Source organism: Urocampus carinirostris, chromosome 16 (genome assembly GCF_059441175.1).
Source record: "Urocampus carinirostris isolate Australia breed hairy pipefish chromosome 16, RoL_Ucar_1.0, whole genome shotgun sequence".
NCBI classification, from domain to species: domain Eukaryota; kingdom Metazoa; phylum Chordata; class Actinopteri; order Syngnathiformes; family Syngnathidae; genus Urocampus; species Urocampus carinirostris.
In genome coordinates, this window is record NC_142364.1 from 12,651,407 (window position 1) to 12,676,927 (window position 25,521).

The following is a 25,521-nucleotide window of genomic DNA, read 5'->3' on the forward strand; positions in this document are numbered from 1 at the left end:
ATTGGGAAAGGCCGCGAGAATAGTGTCAGACATTAAGCCGGTCTGTGGTACTGAAAAGGATGCAGACTACTGTTTTAAGGGGCCTGTGAACTATATAGCTGTAATTTTACTAGTCTGGAATACTAAACACAACCTTAAAGATCCTTTGTAGGAGCTGTTACCTCAAATGAACCTTTAAAAAGGGTGAAAAGAATTGGGATCTTTCTAATCATCTGTGCTGCCCCCTGTGGGTTCCAAACAGTACTACCCGAGTAATGGAAGGAAATCCCTTTGATGTTTGTACTGCAGTAATGAGCACAGCTTGAATATTTGTCATTGATGATTCATGGACATTTAAAATATTTTTTACTGTGTAAAAAAATGTGCATGTGCACAACAAAAGCCATTCGCTGTTTTTTATCTATTTAATTCTTATCATAAGAGGAAGAGGGGGTGGTGGATTAAAGTGACGCGTGCGCAGGGCTCACATGTACATAAACGTACGTCGGCGTTGCGTAAACACGGATTGGCCGCCGAACACACCCGCCCCCTGACTCGCATTTTGATTGGCCGTCCTGGCCCGTCTTTGGGAATGACGTTATGCCTACTGCACGCACACACATCATGCACGGACACCGAGATGAGGCAAGGGAGAGTGAAGACGTAATGGATTGACTGAGTGTGTGTGTGTGTACTTGCAATGATCGTGGCTCCTGCATTAGTCGGCACATTCCTCAAACGGGAGGCAAAATGAAGGTAGGTGCACCTAGGCTCCCTTCACCCTTTTGCATCTCTGTCCCTCATGCAATATCCCCATCTTTGTTCTGACATATCAGTGACTCGCTTGTGTTTGTGGAGCTTTACGCAACACTGAAGTGATTGTATTTAGTAGAGGTTACATCAGGAGACGGGGTCCAAGCAGTTTTAGGGGACGGGGGTTGTTCTCATGGGTTATCTCAGGTCATGGTGTGAGTTGGTGTGATCGGTGCAAACCAGTTATGCTGCAACGTGACCCCCCACTTTGCTTTTTCACTTGGATAGTTCTGTGCACGTAAACCCGCTGCGGCCACCTTCCATTCATCGCTTTAATCCGCTCTTAACGAGATCGCACAAGAGGGGGGGAGGGGTGTTTGTGCAGGAGTGCATTTGGGGATGTCTTTAGGAAGATGCGAGAATCACCCCTCAGAATTACACCGTGCGTCGGGGGTTCTCCCCCGTGCGTGTTGGCTGCAGATGAGGATGGAGAGATGACGTCATGCGTGCAACCATAACATACAATGCATGCAGCATCAGGATCTCATGATTGTTACAAAATGTGTATGACAGCACAATTATCTTTGCTGTCTGATTTGTTCTTTCACATTTAGTGCATTTGCACTCTGACGGCATTGACGTCTCTGTCTTGTTAGAGAATCGTCTAAAAATAGCTTACTATTGTGGTTTCACGTTGCAGTGGTGGAGCGACATTATACTGGTGAGATTTGTTATGCAGTTTGTGCCTTTTTTGTCATACTCAAAAGTGAGGTGCATTGTTTGAGATGTCCTTAAATAGTTTAGAATCAAATATTTTCTCTAATAATGTCCGACTGAGTTCAAAGAACCCTTAGGCTTTATTTCCCACTGCACCTATCTGCTTTTATCATACTTTTAGCAGAGCTGTTTGGGGCGGCACATATTAAGTTAAATGAATGGGGGGCGAGGGGAGTGCTGGAGAGTGACATCATGCTCTTCCCCAAAGGTTATTTATCTATTTATATTTGTAAGTGTAGCATTAGAATGGTGAAAGTACAAAAAGGCCAGCTTCAAGTGGAGTCCAAAAGACAACCCAAAATATGCTTATTCGAGTCTAAGAAATGCAAGCACTTGCACGCAAATCATGATCGACCTGGCTGAGGCTGCAATGATGACACAAGCGAGAAGACAGCGGCAGAGAGTAACACAGTTCCAAATTCCATACAGCTCCTTTAAATGAAATGGTGAAGAATGTTCTGTAGATTATCTCATTGCTAGCATGAAACATCACGTGTGTAATTTACGTTTTTGTAGTAATTCTTCTTCAGAATGGAGTACATTGAATTAGGGGTAAATATTTTTAATTAAAACTTTGAGTCAAAGTCTAGTATCGAACTATTACAGTTTTGAATTAGTAAGTACTTATAACATTAATTACCGGTACACGCAATGTTTGCAAGTATTGTCTGCCATCTTGTGGCTTTTCAACAATCCTGAACCAGAAATGAAAGGAATGGGAAATTGTCATTTAATAAACAATAACAGTGTTAAGGTAATGTGTTGAAATTTAAAGGTTTTTCTTCAAAAGTATCTTTCTTTTCTTTTTCTATCGTATCTATTATCAGTGCCGGTATCCTTGACGACACAAGATTTGGGAATCAGTCTTTAAAAATGTGGTATGAACATCTCTAATCATAGTATTGTATATTACTCGCAAGATTAGATGTGGCACTCCAGGATAAACACGTAATAAAAATAAAATGAGAAAGAATATCAGGACAGATAGGAAATATTTACAAGGAAAGTGGTTGTAGATCGGCCAAGGTAGTAAGTGCATCATAAAAATAGTGCAATGACATTTATCAGCAGTGTTGTGCAACATTTGTCTTTGAATATCTTATTTTGTAAGTGAATGCTTTTGATTTCGTGCTTTGCCTTTTGGCGTCACAAATATTTTCATTATAAGAGAAGAAAATCCTACTCGATCGCAGCAGGTTTTTTTCCCTGCACTTACTCCATATGCCACGTATGAGATTTGACTTGGTTGGGGAGCTGCTTTAACACACATCACTAATTTGCAAGCAGTTTATGACTATTTGTGTATTTGTGTCAGGCAGCAGTTTGAAAAAATGAAAATCCAGAAAAGTGGAAATCAGAATTCTAGCACATTTGTATTTTAGTGATCATAGTTTGGTACCCTTGTTCCCGCAAGTGTTATGGAAATAATCACCCAAATAAAGCAGGATATAAAATTAAAAGCATTAATGATATGCTTCACTGACTATTCAGTGTCATTGTATATGTATACGGAATAATGTACTTTATGAACTTGAAAGCAATGAAATAGGAATAAAGCTTATTACCCCCGCTACCAGTTTTAATTTGTATTATTGCAAGGGCATTAATCATTTGCATAACATTTGCTGTTTTTTATCATTAAAATGTCAATGGTAAATTCTAAATTGTGTGATTGAGTGTTGGCTAAAATGCCAAACATAATCAAGTTAATCCAGCTAATAATCAAAACAAGTCACATTCCATGAGCAGGCGAGCAGTTGAACCTTCCCCTCACCACATATAGTGCCATGTTCCCAGGATTACGTAAACAGCCTCTAAGCAGACGGCTGCGGTAACATCGCAGCCTGTTTGTGACAACTCAGAACTGGGAGGGAGCAGGGAGGTCAATTCCTGTATTGCGTAGCAAAAAGATCTTCACAATGGGCTCCTGTATGTGAGTCAGCTATCGATTGATACAGTCACGTAGAGTCAAGGAAGACATAGTTCCTGTCCACCTTTTCTCCATTTATTGCACTTCTGCTGAGCTGTTGTTTTGCAGGTTCCTAATGCCAAACAATGATCTGCAGTATTTCCGATTATCTGTTAATCTCTAATATTTTTTCTTTTCCCCCCCTTGGCAGGCGGGGGCCTCATCTATGTGGGCTTCATGTTGCGGGCTGCTGAACGAAGTGATGGGTACCGGCACCATGCGGACCCAGCAGCCCGGCTTTGGGGCAGGGGGCGGACCCTTTCGCTTCGCCCCCAGCGCAGGCTACTCCACGTATCCTCCGGCCAGCTCGGGCAGTGCCGGGCAACTGTGCAAAGCCTGTGGATTGGCCTTCTCCGTCTTCAGGCGCAAGGTAAGCAGAAGGGGCTTGAAAGTCAAACTAGTTTGAAGACATTAAAGGCTTGTTTACAAAGGAATGTCCTGACTGTAGATTGAGACCATTTGTGGCCCATCGTCTAATTAAAAAAATTGCATTTAACACAACTTCTATTGATTTGTTTTGAGATAGTCAGACACAAAATACATATACAAGTAGTTATTGCAAAATTTAATTTAAAGATCATTTAAATTGAGCTCGATAATAATTTAACGTTAATGATTGTATCAAAGTTCAACATTGATCCTTAAAAAGTTGAAGCAAAATATTTCCTCTATTAGGTATGTGTTAACAAGCCCAACTTAGTTCAAAGAGCCCTTATGTTTTTTCCACCTCTCCTATCTGCTTTTATCTTACTTTAAGCAGAACTGTTCGGGGCGGAACACATTAAGATCCAGGAATGGGGGCTGGAGAGAGAGAATGCTGGAGAGTCATGTAATGCCCACGGATTTCCTTTATAATAAAATACCCAAAACATCCTCCCTTTAGCTGATTAAAAATATTTTTTTTCCAAAAAGAGCCCTTTAAACAACATGTACAGTCAGAGTCATAGCCTGGTGACTACTGCCCTAAGTGCCTGAACTAAAATAAATGCAGCACATCCTTGGGAAATATAATCTGGCCTTCAACTCCGGTTGCCTTCGCCTTACGATTCTTAAATTGCCTCAATCATATTCTGTCGCTCTGACATTTATGCAGTGATGCTCATGTCAGAGTGTCATAGCAGAGTGCATGCATGTACCAGTCAGACGGAAACACGACTGCTACCCGCGTGCCGTCGGCCCATTGGCATTTGTCTGTGTGCCAGTGTGAGATTTCTCAGTCGGCTTTTAAATAAGCGTAGAGTGGATTAGCAGCAAACGATAGTGGGATAGGTGTGGACAAAGACGCGGAAGAGAGACGTGTTTGCGCCGGAGCGATAAGCAAATGTTTACCAATCGGGCTGACCTCCTTTCACACCTATTTGAAGCGTCAATCCACTCAGCTGCTCGGTGGGAAAGCGGATGGAGAAACACTTGTCGCAATCTAAACATCAATATTAGGATTGCCGTTTAATGTGCAATCTTTTTTTTAAGCGTTCCTCTTCCCTGGTAAATGTTTAACAAAGAAAGTAATCTGTAAGATAATATTGTCGCAGTGGTGTGAATTAAGCACCGTTTTTTGTAATCGCACATGCTACTATAAGTGCAGGGGTTGCCAACGTTTTGAACCTGAGAGATACTTTTTTGGTGAAGGTGTACCATGTTTAGATGCATTTCTAAAATAGCAACTTATTTGTTGTTACAAAGTTAATATGTGAATACTAGGTTTACTTAGTATAAGTAGGGTTAAATAAGCACAGTCAACCACCAAAACATTATTTTAAAAACACTGGTCATGTAAATTATTTCTCCGGCCAGTTAGAAATCATATTTCCTAGAAAATCACTATGACCCAACACTGGTGAGGTAAATTCAGAACCACTCCGTGGGAATTTTTGTTTCGTAAATATTATTACATACGTGATGAATGCACATTTAACTGTGACTATGCAGCCAGATTAAAAATTGTAAATACAGTTAGGATACACTGTTTAATAAAGGGGTCTCAAACACGAGGCCCAGGGGGCAATTGCAGTCGCTGGGATAGTTTGAAGCCCCCGCCTCAATATGCACATTCAATGTAAGTGCAGCCCATGCAAATTATGGATGTGAATAATTGATCACTGATCAATTGATTTATTTTTTTATAGGATTGGGGATGTCGTTTGTTTATAATACTGTATGTATGGTTAAATTAATAAGTGCAATTATGAAATAAAAGTTAATATACAATGAGATAAAATAAAATCCCACATTGATTACAAATCCATCCATCCATCGATTTCCAACACTGCTCATCCTCAAAGGGTCGCGGGGGTTTGGGAGCCCAACCTTGCTATATTCGGCCTTTGGGCAGGGGACACTCTGAACCGATGCCCAGCATGTCATTTTTTTTTTTTTTTAATTTCAACCTTCTTTTGTTTAGTTTTTCAAAAAATTTATTTAAGAACAGTGGACTGTTTTAATCAGACCTATTCTTTTGAGGAACCTAATTTGGCCCGACCTCACCTAGACCCTAACTCACGTGCCCCCCCAAGAAATTTGACCCTTGATGTAAACGATGGATGATTTTATGTTCTTTCTACTTTCTCCTCATAATCTCATTTAAATTATGATCATTTGAAATTTCACAAAGCACCAAACACTAAATAGATGTTAGAAAGTACGAGAAAAGTACTGGGCTGTAAATATGCATGCAAATATTACCATTCTTGGAAATAAATATCCCAGACTTCATCTGAGCAGTAGCGATTCCTCATAAGGTGGACTGCAAATTGACTGACACTTCTGGGTTAAATCCCCTCAGAGTCTGTTTACAAGTACAAACAGCAGCTACGATGAGCTCTGCGCAGCCCTCCAAGCCCGCTTTTGCTTATCAAAGTACGTATGGAGTCGATCTTATTTATAAGGAGCTGGGAGAGGCGCCGGCGACCCTTGAAAATGTTGACAGGAGTCAGACGCCGGGTCTTGCAGTATTTAAGACCAGTTTATTAAATAATGCTCGGGCGGTATTAAAAAGAGTGACTGATGACATCCCTGTGGCGTGAGTGTGAAAATATGGACTCTGCACTTGAAGAGCTGAAAAGCAAATTGAAATACTGTCTGCGCTCTTTTTTTTATCAGGATTTTGATTAGAAATGACTGGCTGATATCATCAATTAGTGGATAAAATGTGATTACAACAAATTCTGGACGTGAGATGCTGTAAATTGTTTGCTCCAATCTTTCCAAACTTTCATATGTGCAAAATGTTTGGATTGATAAATCTGGTTTGGTCTGGTGAGTGAAGTGGAAAACATAAGCACGTTACGACATCTGATGAATTAATCGTCCAGCTAATGTAAGTTATTTTGAAATGATCAAAATTGTCTAGCCTGCTTCTTGCAGTCGCCAAAAAAAACAACAACAAATGTAACCTTGAAAACCCGTGACAAAAAGAAAACTGAACACATTCAAATAATTGTTACGTGGTTTAAACAGTCATATTATTATTCCTTTAAAATTGTCATTGTCATTGTAAAAGGACATATCTCCATTCATAATCATACATAGCAAACATTCCATATACAGTGGAACCTCGGTTCTCGACCATAATCCGTTCCAGAACCCTGTTCGAAAACCGGTTTGTTCAATCACCGAAATCGTTTTTCCCATTAAAAGTAATGCAAACTCGTTTTAATCCGTTCCAACACCCTGAATGTTTACCACGAACGTAAACATGAAGCTAACCCAGGCTAATTGTACGTTCGCGTTGGTGTAATCTTCCGTACGAAAGATTACGCTAACATGAACGTGTAAAAATTAAAAAATCAGGTCGTTTACACGTCTCAACAAAAAGTGGTGAGCGGTTAAAGGATAAAGAAAAGAATTATGAATAGGATTTCTTACCTTTTGGGTGGTCTGCAGAAGCCATGCTCTATTCCCTCGAAAGAAGGGAAACTCGCACACCTTCTTCATATTTTGCTATTATTTCTTTCTTAAATGCAATAGTTGTACGCACTACTCTTCTTTTTTCACCTGTAGCAACTTTGCTGCTTGCACCGACCTTCTTCGGAGGCATAATAAGGGGCTAAAACACTCCGTTCACCGATAATAAAAGCGTAAGCGAAAAGAAGCAAGTGCACACGTGATAACAGTTGGTCACGAGGGGTGGGGGCAATCTACACGATCTACACCCGTACGCCGCTCAGCATCGCACCCTAGCGTACCGGCGTTCGAACTCCGATTTTTTGAACGAAAAGCAAAGCAAGAATTTCTCGAAATTTTTGGTCGAGAACCGATTTTTTCCAACAGAGAGGCGTTCGAAAACCGAGGTTCCACTGTATAGAAAAAGACAAAAACAAAATGATATATGACTATTTACTGCAATGTACTGTAATTTGGGCCAGCCATGATATTGCTCGAATAAGGAATACACCGCTAAACCTAAGGTGCACCTATAATTATTGCATGCATTTCCAATTTAATCCACTGGGTTAGAAGACGCACTTTCAACTTGCTGTCCAATTCAGAGTTTTTTGGGTGCGCCTTATAGTCCAGAAAATACTATTTAAATCAATATTGGGTATAATTTGATGAATTGAAAATAAAAATGAAATGAACTTTTCTCCTTAACAGCACGTGTGCTGCGAATGCAAGAAGAGCTTCTGTGCGCTGTGCTCAGTTCTGCAGGAGAACCTGCGCTGCTGCGCAACCTGCCACCTGTTACGTGGCACCGCTTTCCAGCGGCCGCGCCTCATGCAACTGCGAGTCAAGGACTTGCGGCAGTACCTGCTCCTGCGCAACATCCCCACTGACACCTGCAGGGAGAAGGAGGACCTGGTGGACCTGGTGCTTTTCCATCGGCTCCCTAGGGAGTCGCCCAGACGCCCGGAAGTGATGGACGAAATGGAGGAGGTGGAGGAGGAGCAGGACCAGGATCAAGACCAAGAGCAAAAGCAAGACCAAGAGCAGGAGCATGGGCAGGAAGAGGAGGATGAGCAGGCAGAGTTGGAGGAGGAGGATTTTGAAGAGGAACAGGAGCAAGAGCAGGAGCCAAAGCAGAACCAAGAGCAAGAGCCCAAAGAGGAGGCAGACGGATACTCAGCTGAAAAACAGGAGGGAGATGAAGAAGATGACACGGACAGCATTGGCTCGCACCCCACCTCATCAACCTCTTCTACCGGCTCGGGTTCCGAACATTGGTTTGGTTCCGCCACTCTGGGAGTCGTGCTCAGCCCGAGTGGCAGCTCGGGGATCCCAAGCCAGGTGACACAAATACACACTTACTAGCCCAATATTAATTCTAAGCACGGCCAATCACTGCATTCGACCTACAGTAGAGAATTAAACTCTAGTGACCATGTCACACACACAAGAACGATATAATTGAAACGGCCTCAGGTTAAAAGGGGCTTCTAACTGCTAGTAATATGCGTCTCTGTGTTCCTCAGGATTGCTTGTCCTTGAGCTAACTTGCCACATTAACTATTCACAGCAGCAGGGAAGTAAACTCTTTGGACTGAAGGAGGACGAGAATTAGTAAAGTGGTAAATAGTAAAAATGTCATAACAAACATGCTAACAGCTTAGCAAAACGAGAGGGCGAATGGTGCTTCGTTTCAATGCTATAAAAAAAACTACATTTTTACAATTTTAATAACATATTATAAAAAAAACAAAAAACATATATATATATATATATATATATATATATATATATATATATATATATATATATGTATATAAAAACAAAGACATTTGAAAAGGTTGATACTAAGTCTCAATCCCATATTGGCATCGGACACCGGTTGAGTCCCATTTACATTTTTGGAGATGAAACATTGAAAATAATAATAAAGATAATGAATGATGGATGGATGGATAATGAATGATCTGGGAAGCGCAGTAGTTAGCGCGTCTGCTGCACAGTTCTGAGGTTATGAGATCAAACCTTCCTGTGTGGAGTTTGCATGTTCTCCCCGTGCTTGTGTTGGTTTCCTCCGGGCACTCCGGTTTCCTCCCGTATTCCAAAAACATCCATGTCAGGTTAAATGGCCGGTCCGAATTGTCCCTAGGTGTGAATGAGCGAGTGAGTTTTCTGTCTCTGTGTGCCCTGCGACTGGCTGGCAACCAGTTCAGGGTGTCCCCTGCCCACTGCCCGCAGATAGTTGGGATGGGCTCCAGCACCCCCGTGACCCTACTGCGGATAAGCAGTGCAGATAATGAGATGGATATGCACACAGAACAAAATGTTGATACACCTGACCCGTACAGTTTAACTGTAGCGAGCCGATGCAGCCGCAGCCAAACAGGGCGCCGCCATTTTAGACCCAACTGCTGTGGTGGAAGTCATTCGGTGACCAAACCCCCCAATTCCAACCCTTAATGCCGAGCACCAAGCAGGGAGGCAATGAGTACCAATGTTGTAAGTTTTAGGTATGACTCGGCCGAGGCTTGAACCAGAGACCTCCCAGTCTCGGAGCGGGCGCCCTACCATCTAGGCTACCAATCTGATGCTGTTGAAAAATACCCTGGGCTGCAACCTAGGGATCTAAAGTGAGCCACTAAGAACACAAGAGTAGGACGCGGACAGGTTCTGAAAATAGCTCACCAGTGATGGGTCATTGCGATTTTTTTTTACTCAATGTGATATATAAATTCTCCAAAGCGAGAATTCTGCATTCATTTGCCACCATCAAACATCAGCATGGACTCGCTGACTCTGTATGCACGTAGACGTGTGCACAGCCCGACCAACAAGCGAGGCGGCTTAAGCCCTTCGTCTTTTTTTGTAGGCCGCTTACATGGGCTGAGTCAGTTACGTAACATGCTCCCAGGTTGACAACTCCCCGAAGCAACGCAGCTGACACCAAGCGCTACGCTAAACACTACATTATCGCAACATTAGCAAAGAACACGCAACCCCATGCACACTTTGCTGGGCACCTCGCCACCATGCGTCCTCCTTTTTTGTTTGTAGAGTATAACTACAGTGTGGCAAGAAACAACAAAAACCCTGATAATTTTACATTAATGTAGCAAAATTATGATATCTAATTATTAACTTCTGTAGTGCAGCGGTTGGCACATTCACCAAATACGCGAAAGGTTCCCGGTTCGAGACCAGGCTGTAATTGTCCAAGACACAGGAAATGGTACCCCTACGACACAAGTGGTTAAGGGATCCAACCAACCAATATATAAATAAACGCTCGGAATGTACAAAACCACTTTTTTCATGCCAAAGATACTCAACTCTTAAATAGTCATCAATGCCAGATACCAATTCCACACAAAGTCCAGAAAACTTTCACCGTTCCTTCCTATTCTTAAAAAATGACAAATATGCAATTAACAAAAAGGAATAGAAACTAACAATTTATACAATTCAACTGTTACTCATATCAGGCACCCTTTCCAGTATTGATACATCAGTACATCAAAACTGGTATTGGCACCAATGATAATAACTGGTATTGCATCTCACACATTTCTAATAAAAACATAAAAAATAAATAAAAGTGTCGCTGTTATATCAAAAAAGGAATCTTCTAACATTTATATGTTGTAGTAGTTTACCCAAATTGACCCTTACTGATTTATTAAGGACTCTTTAATGAATTATTTTCGATAACTGTCAATAATTAATGTATCATTGCTTTCATGTAAAAAATAAATTTTAAATTCCTTACTGCAGTATTGTTTTTTCTTATTCTAAAAAAGAAATAATTATGCAGACATCTGACTGATGAAAGGCAAATACGTGTCATCAGTCACTGAAATATGTCATACTGCATATCAATGGGAAGCTTAAATTCTTGGGATTCAAGATATACTCACCATTTTAAAACATAATCATCACAGAAAAATCCTAATCAGTCTGAAACAAAATACCCGAAAAATATAAAGCCGGTGTAGCTCACTAAAGACGTCGTCTTGCAGACATCACATTCGATGATAATACGCAGCCATGAATGTAGTGAATCCAGCCGAGTAAAATTTTTGTGTACTTCCATAAGATGATGGCGACAAATAAAAAAAATCCACCAAAAAGCATCTCTGCCTCGATGGACGTTGCTTGTTGCGAGCTGTCTGTTTAGCCCCATAATTCCCGTTTACAGAAAAACAGACTAGTAAAATTATTTTCTCTAGGCCGTAGACCAACTCAACTTTTGATTCACATCTTTTTCGGCCAATTGCAGGCTTTGTTTTACCATACATCAAAATCTTGACCACAATACTTAAATACAGATGTAAACAAAAAGCACATTAAAAAAGTGACTGCTGGAGTTTGAGATACATTTTGTCTCGCCGACTAATGAATTATTGATTTGTCAAAAGGAGGAACGTGCTGAGACTGCAACACACACTAGCAAACACACGTCTTTATGCACACACTCAAATCAAGCCCTTTATTCCAATACGGAAGTTTCAATTCATTTCTGCCCTTTGTCTTAAGAGAGACTCATTATGGGGCGAGTTAAGTGCCTGCAGTGCACACTTCAATGTTTTTTTCTTGTATTAGATAACGGAACAGATGTACTTTGAATACAAGCACTCGAATCCTTTTGCGCGCTGCTGCAGGTCGCGTAGCAAGGTCGAGGAGGATGACTTGATTCACTTTCAAGCGTAAGGAAAGAAAATCTATCGAGCTTTGAAAATTATCCGTGTACAGTAGTACTGAAATTCAAGGTCACATGGTGAATGTCTGCAGGTTTGTCCATTTATAACAACAAAATACTAATTGTAGTAGTAACATGTTTTTTTTGGTGCCATTTTTTCTATTTACATTTTTTTATCCAGAATCTATTCACACCTATCTATATTATATCATCTATTAACAAGCGAAGCAACCGGAGGGCAGTGTTGGTGTTATTTTTAAGCAGACTTGTTGAGAAGCATGGCAACAATTTCAAACATTTACAAGCACATCACCCAAAATGTAAGCACTCTTCAATATCTGAAAACACAATGTTCAAATTCAAGCATTTTCAAGTATTTCAAGCACCCGTGCAAACCTGAATATATACTATATTTTCTGCACCATAAGGCACACCTAAAAACCTTAAATTTTTCCAAAAGCTGACTATGCGCCTTATAATATGATGCTTCTTATATATGATCAATGTTGAGTCCAGCAGGTCTCACTACTACGAAAGGAGCTGCCGAGCAAGCTGGGATATATTTACATATGGACTTGCTATTCATTTCCCAACCAATGTTTCAATCATCACTTGAATCGGTCACTATTGGCGAAAGTTATTTGTAGGTAAAGAAGGCGGTCCTTTTTAGCATTTACAGGCCTGTAAAGGGTGAAGCGGGGTAAAACATAGCCTGCGATTGGCCAAAAAAGACGTGAATCACCTATTAGGTTTGTCTACAGCCTAGTTTATTTGTAAACAGGAATTATTGGGCTAAACAGACAGCAAAAAACATCCATTGATGCTTTTTAGCTGATTATTTTTTTTAATTTGTCGGCATCATCGCATTTTGAGGTACGAAACTATTTTATACTGCTGCAATCACTACACTCACGAATGTAAAAGGTCTATGGTTGGGTATTATCATCGAACGTGATGGCTGCAAGACAACGAAATGGTGAGTTACGCTGGCTTTCTAGTTTTTGGCTATCTTTTTTCAGACTGTTTGTGATATTTCTCTGATGAGTATATTTTGAAATAGTCATCGTATCTTTAATCCCAGGAATTTAAACTTCCCAATGATAGGTGGCACAACATATTTCCGTCTGAGACACAAAATTGCTTATATACAGTCTGCCGACTGACAGACTTATCTGACTGTTTTGTTGACGTTCCTACTGTAGCGCCTTATTTATGGAAAATATATGACAAAATACTACTTTTGGGGGGTGCGTCCTATAATCGAGTGTGCCTTATAGTGCAGAAAATACGGTAATCGACTCTCTTAACCATATCAAGGCATTATTACTCGATTGACGCAATACTGACAAGAAGCATACAAACACAACAAAAAAGGCCGCACGATCGAGTTTACACAAATTTTCCACATCTGACGGCGTGGTCTTTTACTAACCTTATGCCTCTGTTGACATTTTTTTCCCCGCAGGAGCTGGAACAAGGGCAGGAGCAGGAGGAGACCCCCAGCCCGTCGATCCTCACACCGGATCACACGGTGAGTGGTCCGGAGGCGAGTCCGGTCATCCAGAGGCGGGTCCGGGCCTCGCTTTCCGACTTGGACGACGAGGATGCCATCGAGAGGTTATCGGTTCGCCAGCTGAAGGAAATACTGGCCAGGAACTTTGTCAACTACTCAGGCTGCTGCGAAAAGTGGGAGCTGCTCGAGCGCGTGCATCGCCTCTACCGGGAAAACCAGAACAACAGACAGTCCAGTAAGCAGCCGCGCTTTTAACAGTACATTTTCAATATATTGATATTTTTAGGTGACGTGTTTTTTTTCTTTCTAGTGGAAAATGTCAACATCACTTCAGGTAAGTACGTCTTTACTTTTGGAGTCTGTGACAAGATTGAAATCTTTTTGAGTAATGAAAAGTAGGAGTGTGCCAAAAAACAAACTATTCATTTATATTTCGAGTTTTTTTGGGGGGGCGATTTTAAAATCGAAGTTTCTCCCCGGAGTCATCTCTTGTGACGTCATATCCGGTACGTAAAAATGGGAGCAAGGGTATGTAAGTGGAAAACAAAGAAATAAGAGAACAACAAGAACTAACTAAGGCTGGTGTCTATAAATTTCAAACCCAAAGTATTGACACATTTTGATTTTTTACAGTTCCCAGGAAGATGGCGCTAGAAATGCCCAAAACTGCCAACTTTGTTGCAGACCTGTATCCCAACTGCACTAACACGCCGAACCTGACTGCATATCGTTTGTACCATTTAAAATGCCAAAGTAAATTGCAATCATCAATTATATCGCAATACTAGTAGAATCGCAACTATCGAGAATCTTGATAAAAATCGAATCGACACCTTAGTATCCCGATACAATCAAATTGTGATCAAAGCATATCGTTCGACCTCTAAATATAAGTTATCTCAATTATATTCGAGTAAAAAGTTTATTCCCCAGGGCGATCACAATCCCAGACAAGCGCACAAAACTGGGAAAGTATTTCTCTTGCAACATATAAGGGAATTTATATTGCTGCTGAATGTTATTGAACTCCTTTTATTTTATTATTGTTAAGATGTAGTATTATTATAACCAGTCTCTGAACACCACCTTGTAAATATTTTTAAATTTTATACTGACAGTCTTTTATCCTATTTTCTCTTCAAAGTCTTTATTAAGTGTTTATAAAAAATAGAATACACTATATTGTCATAGAACATGTGAAATGCACATGTATTAAAGTGCCATCCTAACGGTGAAAGAACCTTTACAAGATAAAATACCACTGTTCAAAACAAATTATATATATATATATATATATATATATATATATATATATATATACACGGTATAATCAGTAGATAAAAAAGATATGTTTAATATTGTTGCATACAATGTTTTACTACGTTGTTATCAATGCCAATAAAAACAATTACACTAGCTTCAAATTCAATAATATACGAGTAAACTGCAGTTTCTAATAATGATAAAAATATAAGTTATTTAGGATTAAAGTATATTTTTTTAAATTCTATGATGTTGTAATATATACCTAGAAGACCTCTACCTTTAAAAATAATATATATTTTTAAAAATATAATGTATATATAACTAGAAGACTTCTACCCTTAAAGATATTAAAAAGATCATGTATATATTTTCTATATATTTTTTGGGAAATACTTTGTCGGAATAGTTTTGTTTCAAAATTAGGAAACGTTATGGATAAATGTTTAAGGTTAGTTGTAAAACATCAAAATATACAGTACTGGTATTTGAAAATAAAATGACTCTTTAAAATAACTAATATAACATATTTATTTTATTTCACATATTTTTTATTTTATTTCTGAAACCGTGTTGTTGTCTTTTTCTACAGTGCTTGCCTATCCTCTGAGCAACAGTTCTGTTGGAGGTAAGTTTTTTATTCTCTTCCCAGATTAGTCTGAACAATTTATTTTACTAAACATGAGCCGGACTTTGGGCGAGCTGACATAAGTGTCCACCATTTTGCTGCTGCGGGTACCCATAAACTTCAAAAAGACGTTTTGTTCACTTTCAGTCTCCATTTGTTTGTATTCCTGTGCTTGTTTAGCACACGTTTTCAGTTGAACTACATCAGAATGCAACATCTAGTGGTCAAATAATATACCACATCCTTAAATCAAGCCTTACTGACGCCAATATAATTCAATGTCAAGATCCTGCCTTTATAAGACATACGTTAATATGAATACATCTTTGTGAGTCAAATTAATTGATACAAATTTGTGGATTGGTGATAAATCCAGTCTTCTAATCATCAAGTGGCGTATTTTCATGTTTGACCAAGCAAGTCCATCAAAAAATGGGCAACACTCGCCACTTGACTCTATTGATACTCCTGTGACTGGCTGCCAACCAGTTGAGGGTGTCCCCTGCCCGCATTTTAATGATTGCTGGGATGGGCTCCAGCACCTCTGCGACCCTATTGAGGATAAGCGGTGCAGATAATGGATGGATGGATGAATAATAGGAGAAAATACATGAACTATCATACCAATTTTAATTGTCATAAATATTAGATTTGTATTTCTTTTACATAGCGGAATCCATACCCAATAGTCGCTGCCATGTTGTCTGGCAGCTTGCTGCTATGCTGTGCTCATTGGTTGGCAATGGTTCTCGTTCGCATTAGACAACACAGTGCCTTCTAGTGTCTAAATATACACAATGTACCTTTATGGGGACACATACATCCCCTCCCACACACAACAGATGGATTCAGAAAATGCTGCAAATGTGAAGCTTAAGAAAAACAGATTCTTCCTTGAGGGCCTTCCACGAGACCTGACACCACAGTTTATTAGATATAGACACCCTGCAATTTGATAGATCATCGTGAGCTCTGAGAACATAAATTATTGTATTATTATTGAAAAAAATTGGTATAGCAGTAATACAAATGTCGAACCTAATGATATAATGTCTTAATAATTTTTCATATAAGTCGCACCAGAGTATAAGTCGCACTACCCGCAAAATATTGAAAAAAAAGACTTTTACAGCAGTATTTTCAGTTTCCTGGATGGTGCGAATGTGTTTGGGTGGGAAGTTGCATATGTTTACGTTGTTTTTCAATGGTCTCGAGGCGCCCTCTGCCAGACCAAAGTTGTACTACAAGCATTGAGGGCAATGTCAGAACGAATCAATGATGAAACTATGCCACCACTTAATAACAGTAATCGATTTTAGTTGATTCGAAGTTACAGCCTTATAGTTAATGCTACCTGTGGTCCACAGACAGCGTAAAAACGCAGCTGGCTTCCGACGACAACCTTTGCCGCATCTGCATGGACGCCATCATAGACTGCGTTCTGCTGGAGTGCGGCCACATGGTGACCTGCACCAAATGCGGCAAGAGGATGAACGAATGCCCCATCTGCAGGCAGTACGTCGTGAGGGCTGTGCACGTCTTCAAGTCCTAAAAAAAAAAAAAAAAAAAACTGTCGTCAGGGACGCTTGAAACAGGCGCCAGCAGTTTGGACTTCGAATTGTGGCGGGACACAGCGGTTGACTATAACATGTGCAATACTGTTTTTTAAAAAGGAGACTTATGTGTATTTTTTTTATTAAGGAAAATGTTTGGCAGTAATCATCATGTACCACACCCAATTGCTCATTATCTTAAATGTTTTACTTTGCATAGTCAGCAAGCTCGATGTGATTGCAATTTTTTTTTGCCCTGAACTCTAGACAGCAGTTTATAATATGGGTTTACGTAATTCCATCATTTTTTTAATAAAAACCTCGCGACATAACCCCTGTAAATACACAGGTAAGCCAATTATGTTGCTGTGCTAGTACAGCCAGTGGAACAAAGGCACTTTATAGAAGTGAAAAGAAGAACCAATTAACTTGAATTTCACTATGCTCACTACTTTAAAGACCCCTTTACTGTGTTTGTACACAAGTGTGTCGTAGCCTAGCTGCACATGCATTGTTGAGGCAGAACGGCGGAATGCATGTCAGGTTATACCAGCCGATGGACAGAAAAAGATCATGCACAATATGTTAAAGCAGCATGAAAGTGACTTGATTTTAGTGATCAAAGTCGAAACAGCAAAAATAGTTTTGATTGGCGCCACACATAGATTGTGCGAGCCACTTTGTGGTGCTTTTGTGTGTGCCTTTTCACCTCGTATACAATGCCGGTCCAAAGACAGTAAAATATAAAATATCTTTTAATGCCAACAAATAAAATGGACAAAAAAGGTGGCTCAGACGACCAATTCATTTTACCAGTAGTTTAGTTCAACATAAGTTAAAAATGTTGAAGGAAATAACTTTCCTCAGATTAAAGCCACCTTAATTACATTGTTCGTGGTGGTGTGACAACACATAATAATAGTATAATAAATAGTATTATAAAAGATCTACAAGCCAGCAACAGTAGTAGCAAACGTACCGTGTAAAGTAGGCATTGGTAGCAAACACTTAGCATTTCCTAATGCATTCGGCATTAAAGTAAAACTAAACCAGATTGTCATTAGTTACCAGTAACATATATGAAATGAACATAGCAAACAGGGACATGGAAAATAATGTCCTCAGTCCAGTCACTCTTTTTAATAGATTGCAGTCTGTCGCCTACAGAGCTTTTGAAAAAGCTTGTTTCCTCTTGGAATTCCTAAAAACTGTCTTTAATTGCGATTTCTGCATTTATGCACAATACAGCTAAACACGTTTTTTTTTTAAATCCGCGATTCTAAAAACGTAAATATACAATTCTCTCGCTCCATTGAAACGGGTAATGCTACTCCCGCTGTTTTGGGTCAAGAATGCGCGCGCATTCGGTGCTAATCCGTTGATGAAGTATCTGAAAGGGGTCTAGAAGTAAACCCTTGCCCTTATTTTTTTCAACATAGTTGTCACTTTGTGGGTGATTATAAATAGTTAAAATAATTTACAACATACTTTTTTAAGTCGTTTGATTTCATTTAAGCGCATAGTCACGCAGTAGTGGTTAGTAAAGTTGGAGAGAATAACTTTTTCAGGTAAAATAACTTACTTTACCTTCAGGAAAATATGTTTATGTTGAAGTCCATTCAACTTAAAAAAAATGTTTTTGTATGTGAGTGAGTAATATCAAAATCCAGGTTGCTATTAGCTAGAGCATAGCTAATAGCAATGCTAAAGCCTAGCTAGCTAGCGCTAAGCTAGTTCGTTCGTCGTCCCAAGTTGGCTAACATTCTTTCATTTTTTTTAATAAGCGGCCAGTAAAGTAAGTGATGCACTGGCCAAAAATGAACATTATCGTACGAGTTATTTAATATTAGACTTTTGTTGTCTCCGCGGTGCCTCACGTTATTGAGTCGAAGCTTTCAGAAATGGCGCTGCCGGAAACAATTACGTCACCGGAGGATGAGATGAGATCCGAGTTCTGATTGGTCGGGCAAAATTATTATAAGGTTTACCTTTATCTTTTTATTTTATTTTCATACATTTTATATTTATTAGAAACCCTTATTTTAAATGTATGCCGAATTCTGAAAAGTATGACTAAAACTGCCAGGTAAAATCAACTTTCGCCTCATCAATTTGCCACAGGTAACAGTTGGTGTCATGTCAATCTGTGATGCAAATAATTTCCCGCCCAAAAAATAAAAAAAAATCGCTTTTACTGTAAATGTGTTGCAAATAGATAGCTTTTATCGTTGTAATGAATTAAATGTATATTTTTACATGGATTAGAGAAGCTGGTAGGCTCGGAAGTTTATGAACAGAATGTATTTATGACGGCGTTGTCAAAACCTTTAAATATATTGATGGTGTTTTTATTTGTATTTAATTTTTTGTCATGCATTTCAATCCTGTGTGTGGACGATGTCATTCACTGGCAGCTACAGTCGGGCACTCATAACCTGGATCTTTATATTTTGGAATGTTTGACCTTTTTATTTTGGTAAACAGAAACAACGATTTATTAGATTCAATAAAATTCAGTCATATACCTGACGAAAGTGTTTGCTTTTAACTCGTTCAGTGCCAGTCGTTTCAGGAGGGAGAGCACTCGTCTTGGGATCAAGAGATTGCAGGTTCGATTCCCGGCTCCTCCGTGTTATATGCCGAAGGTTCCTTGGGCTAGACACTGAATCCCTAACGCCCCCAATAAGCAGGTCCGCGCCTTGCATGGCTGCATGGCCGCTATTGGTGTGTGAGTGTGTGTGTGAATGGGTAAGTGTGAAGCACATTGTAAAGCGCTTTGGGAGGTCTTTGACTTGAAAAGCGCTATAGAAATGCAGACCATTTACCATCAAATCGGTAGGGAAATTTTGAGTCATTATTGGAGGCCTACAGAAAATTTAGTTGTGTAGCTTATACTGCAGCCTATGCAAAGGACAAGGTTAAGCTTGAACCTCCAAGTTCACTAGAACAAAAGTACATTTGAAATGATTTGCATTTATATAGCGCTTTTCAAGTCAATGACTTCCCAAGGCGCTTTACAATGTGCTCCACATTTCCCAATAGCGGCCTTGCAGCCATGTAAGGCGCTAACCTGCTTATTGGGGGTATTAGGGGTTCAGTGTCTTACCCAAGGACACTTCGACATGTAACACGGACAAGCCGGGATTCGAACTGGGATCCCTTGATCCCAAGACGAGCGCTCTACCTCCTGAGCTACTGCCGCCAAATTCATATCTTTTACCCTGGTTTAGTAATTGTCAGACATTGCCAGGTTTCTAAAAAATTGTAAATTGTCTGCATTTATATAGCGCTTTTCAAGTCAATGAAGACCTCCCAAAGCGCTTTACAATGTGCTTCACACTTACCCATTCACACACACGCAGACACTCACACACCAATAGGGAGTCAGCCATGCAAGGCGCATACCTGCTTATTGGGGGCATTAGGGATTCAGTGCCTTCGACATATAACACGTAGGAGCCGGGAATCGAACCTGCAACCTCTTGATCCCAAGGAAATAAAATACAAATAAAAATAGAAAACTTCTGATGAAAACAGCTTGTTGCGAAAGCATGCATTTGAAGAAGAACTTTCACTAAGGTGCATTATTTTACAGTTCTTTATGCCACCAATACCTAAACCAGGGGATAGAAACCTATTGATACAAAGATCCAGAATAGTTAAATATTTTGATGATTTTGGTTAGGGAGTGGTAAAGAGAAAGCCATACCATAGATTTTAAGACAAATTTCAGCAAAACTGGCAAAACCAGACAAAATCAAATTTGTTAGCGTGTGTTATTTCCCTGTGTGACGTAGATGATTAGATACAATTTATAAAATAGTAAGAATGCCAGAGCCTGAGTCCCACACCAACAAATATATCACTTAAAACTCATCTCCCCACCCCAATAACTTAAGATTGTTGAGGCTCATTTTGACCATGTTTTATCAAAATGGTCTCAAAACAAGGTGCAAGCAGAGTTCTTCTGTAAAAATGTCACAGAATACTGCAAACAGGGATACCAACGTATTTAACTTTCGTGTAGACGGCGCTACGCAGAGTAGTGCGCTGTGTGCATTGCCCCGCCCACCCCTACCGCTCACCGAATGGAATTGCTTTGTGTACTTGGCGGGCATTTTTGGGAGTTTATGTTCACATTTTCTTCTGTGGCTTTTCATCATAAAGTGGAGATATATAATTTCATAAGCTTCCATATAAAGCAACGTACAGCCAAAATGGGTTGACTGTAAACTGTAGTGGAAACTGTGCTCTATGTAGCCTATACTGGACCAGAAATTGTCGGCACTACATTTTCTCTGCACTAGTCAAGCTTCAGTTTGGACTTATCAGAAACAAACAACGCAGATGAAATTTGCATGCATTTCATTTTTATCTCGGAGCCATATGGTCGCATAAAGAAAGCCATAGGTTCCCGAACCCTGTTCTAAACAATGCTTTCCATAAACACAACTTCAGATTGATTGCAAAATACTACATTATTGAAAGAAAATAACCGCTGGATGAACAATGCATTAATTTTCCCAAAAATTTCACACAATCTCAGTCACCATGGCAATTGCGTTCCCTCGGGCGACCACGTTCCACCAGACGTGCATCAAATGAGTTAAGAGGATTTTAAAATAAGGTGTACACGAGGATAAAACATCTCCCAAGAGGCTTTTATTGTACAGCATTTACAGTCAAGTAAAAAAAAACAAGAACATACCGTACAGTAATTTAGTAAACCAGACTAACAATGTAAACAAGTCTGAAGGACCTTCAAATAAAACGTACAAAATGTGGATAAAAAAAAAAAAATCCACATAGTAAAACACATAAAGGGCACATAACACTGCTTCAAGTAAACTGGGTTGGTGAATCAATTACCATGTTAGGATTGCTCATTATTATACCCCGCTTATTCAGTTTTAACCAAGGCCCCCGTTCATAACAGAAAGGCCTCAAAGTAAATAATGTTGGCACACAGTGTATATTACTCTCACCTTTTGCATAATCACGAATTTAATTGCAACCCAGTTATTCCTGGTCAAACCACGTTTTAACCCTTTTCACCCTTCTCCCTCACTGTTCAATAGAATCCCTCTTTATCCATGTTGACCCAATTCGTTTATTCTCGTAAGGGTGTTTCAGTTATCCACAGAATTTGGTGATCTATGTCAGTTAGGCTCTCTGTACAATAAAGAGTTCTCACTTCAAGAACAAAAAAACAAAAAAAACACTGACAAATATTTTGCAGGTTCTTTAAATTGCACAGGATGGGAAAAAAAACAACAGTACTGTACTTCACATTCTTTGACAGGGAAGTCCTTGATATTGGGGTCAGAGAACCTAAAAACAACTTACAACTTAGATGTAGCAAATGCTTGCAGGACGCATTTGAAATAAAATAATTCTCTTTATGAACATCTTCAAAGCAATCACATTCAAAACAATGCCACCTTCATTCTGTTAAAACAGCGAGCATATGACAAAAGCTTTTAGCTAAGACAAAATGGGGAAAAAAAATATGTGCAGCTTTGGAATATAACACTTTCATTTTCGGGACAAATTTCCTTCACAGTCAACTTACTTTAAATGGGGGCAGTTGTTTTATGTCTCCCACAATAACTCGCTAATAAACAAAATAACACTTATGTAACTGTATATTTTTGTTGGTATCCACCGCTTCAAAACTAGATACAAGTGGTTTCAAAACTTGGTTTAACAAAGGACCTTTTTTTTTTTTTTTTTAAATATCGCAAAATCAGAGGTGTGTAACGTTTTCTTTTTTGATCAATTGAATACATACAATGTCGGTGTTGGTCTTATATTTCTAAGCTTGTAGAATACAAGTATAAGAAGAAAAATTTAAATACATTGAAATTTAAATTTGCTGTAAGAGTTCAAATCCAAAAACGGAAAATACACTTATTGTGTCTCATAATAAAAAATGAGCGCCTTATTTTTGTTTCAAACTTAAAATGTGCCTCAGATTTAAAACACAAATAACAACATAAAAATACCCTAAAGCCCCCAAAACAATGCAGATACCCACTTTGTGCATAATCAAATTTCAATAACTGCCCAATCATACACATTTAAGCGAATTTTGGGCTTAAGGAATTAAAATAAAATAAACACTTTTCAGGTGTCACACATGTAGTCTCATAGACCAAAAAAAAGTTTTGAATTCAGCAAAAACCGATTTCAAAAATAAGTATTCCAATATATTGACATGTATTTGTACACTTTTTACACTTTACAATGTTAGCATTTGTGTAATAGGTGCAAAAAAATACAAAAACTAAGGCTACAAACACAAATCAGACAATTAAATAAACTAAATACAAATGAAAAACAACAATGTCTATTGATTATCAATAATATAATACTATACATGAGTGTAGGAAATGGTTTCTGCTACAAAAATAGTCACTCTTGAACAGAAGACAAAAAAAATCGTCACGCACATTTAGTGACGCTTTTGAAAGGGGAGGCGTTGCTAAATTCTTGGCAAATACCGTCCAATTTTTACATTCTAGTTGAGTTTTCAAGAAGACACAACACACGGTGCTGCTACCCTCATCCTCACCTTCCTCCGCTGGTGTTGCGGCGCCCCCGAGTGGCGTGGCTGGTTAATCGGCCGGTTGGATCCTCTGTAGCAGTTTCTCGTCGATGAGTTCGAACTGAACGCTGACCGACATCTCGGCTACGAAGCGCTTGCATCCTTCCTTGCTCACCTGCTTGCAGAAGCGCAAGTCGATGCGGCGGATGCTGCCGCAGCGCTTGAAGTAGGTCAGCGATTGGTCCGTTACCCTGTTGCACACTGGAGGGTCAAAATAAATGAATAAATAAATACATCGGCATGTGTTAAGAACAGAGTTAAGGAGTAACCGAATACATATAAGGCGTTACATAATTAGGATACGAGAAAAATGTAATTGTATTCTGTTACAGTAACGGAAAAAAAATAAATCATAAAATTACAGGTACATTTAGCTAAGGATAACTTTGCAGGATTACACCTTTATTTAAAACTATATTTCGTATACATAGTGAGCCGGTGGAAGAATGGTGTCATAATTTCAATCACTGACATGAAAGAGACAGAGAGAGATTCGGTTTATACACGACATATCTGTTGCGAACACGGTGTTGCAGACAAAAGCACTTTTCTTTTTGTCTGTATTTTATTTCTCCTTAAATGTAGCACTCATTTTGTTGAATTGGTGCACGCCTGAAGCTTAGTGAGGGCAGCTCAGTTGAATAGATAAGACTAGAACGCCTTTATTGTCATGACAAAGAGTGTCAATAAAATTCAAAGCTGCACCGGGTAGTGCACATATACAAAAATAATTCAAAGAAACATGGATTTATTGATATATAGATATATGACATAAAACAAAACAATATAAAAACCAAGAAGGCAGCAGCTGAGATAGCAGCAATCAATTATAAATATTGGTTATTTGCAATGCAAATACAGATTACACGATATGACATGGAGGCACAGTTTAGTTCAGTGCAAATTTGAAGTAAGTATTGCAACATATTTAGGGAAGAAACGGCCTCCGAGTCTATTTGTTCTGGCTTGAATGGATTGGTATCGCCTACCAGGAGGTAGCAGATTGAACAAATGGAAATCGGGGTGATCAATGTCCTTTATGATGCCTTTTGCTCTGTTCAGGTATCTGGAATTGTCAATGTCATGTGAGGAAGGCAGTGAGTTGCCAATAATCTTTTGTGCAGTATCTTTCACCTTCTGCAGCCTCTTACTGTCAGCTACTGTGCAGCTTGAGTGCTACACTGTCACTGAGTAGGTCAGCAGGCTCTCTATGAAGGAGTAGTAGAAGGTCACCAGCGGGCTTGTGCTCAGCTGTTATTTTTGAAGCACTATCAGAAAGTGTAGGTGTTCTGTTCTTGAGCAAGGCTGCCATGTAGGTTGTCCAGGAAAAGTCAGCAGAGATATGGACCCCCCAAGAATTTGAAAGACTGCAATCGCTCCACACATGGACCTTTGATGTACAGGGGGGGAGAGGCAGCACTCTTTTGCCGGAAATCCAGGAAGAGTTCCTTCGTCTTTGTTAGGTGCCAAGTTGTTAGTTGCAGCCCACCTCGCCAGGTTCAGGACCTCATCCCTGTAGTCCTCAATCCATGAGCAGGTAGATGATGGGAGCCCCAGGCTGGCAAGGATCAAGCTGTCTTGTATGACGGAGTTAAACGCTGAGCTGTAGTCAATGAAGAGCATTCTAACATAGCCACCTCGTCTCTTCAGGTGGCTCAGCACACACTGGAGAACAGTGGTGTTTGCACCCTCTGTCAATGTTTTGGGCTTGTATGCGAACTGGTGTGACGGAGAACCAGTTTCTCAAAGCACTTAGTGATGCCGGGGGTGAGTGATATGGGGCGGAGGTCTCTGAGGGTAGTTGTCGGTGACTTTTTGGGATAGGTAGGGTTGCGCACGAGTGATGCGTTCAGCGACATTTAGTAAATTTGATTGATTATCTTTTTTTTGTATTTTTCAGT

General features: G+C 39.5%; 2 protein-coding genes across 2 annotated transcripts in view; one reads left to right on the top strand and one right to left on the bottom strand.

The window, feature by feature from the left end:
- Window positions 1-605: 605 nt before the first annotated feature.
- Window positions 606-17,802, top strand: LOC148350303 (E3 ubiquitin-protein ligase RNF34-like). The gene is made up of 7 exons (XM_088319718.1): window positions 606-735; window positions 3,630-3,848; window positions 8,072-8,701; window positions 13,522-13,804; window positions 13,880-13,903; window positions 15,425-15,460; window positions 16,828-17,802. Exons 1-7 carry the CDS (start codon window positions 730-732, stop codon window positions 17,010-17,012), a joined length of 1,383 nt encoding a protein of 460 aa, XP_088175844.1. The 5' UTR covers window positions 606-729; the 3' UTR covers window positions 17,013-17,802.
- Window positions 17,803-21,653: 3,851 nt separating this feature from the next.
- Window positions 21,654-25,521, bottom strand: part of LOC148350304 (lysine-specific demethylase 2B-like) — a 41,457-nt gene continuing 37,589 nt past the window's right edge. Inside the window, exon 22 of the mRNA XM_088355985.1 lies at window positions 21,654-23,821. Coding sequence (XP_088212111.1) covers window positions 23,631-23,821 — 191 coding nt within the window. The 3' untranslated portion in view covers window positions 21,654-23,630. The remainder of the gene's footprint in view (window positions 23,822-25,521) is intronic.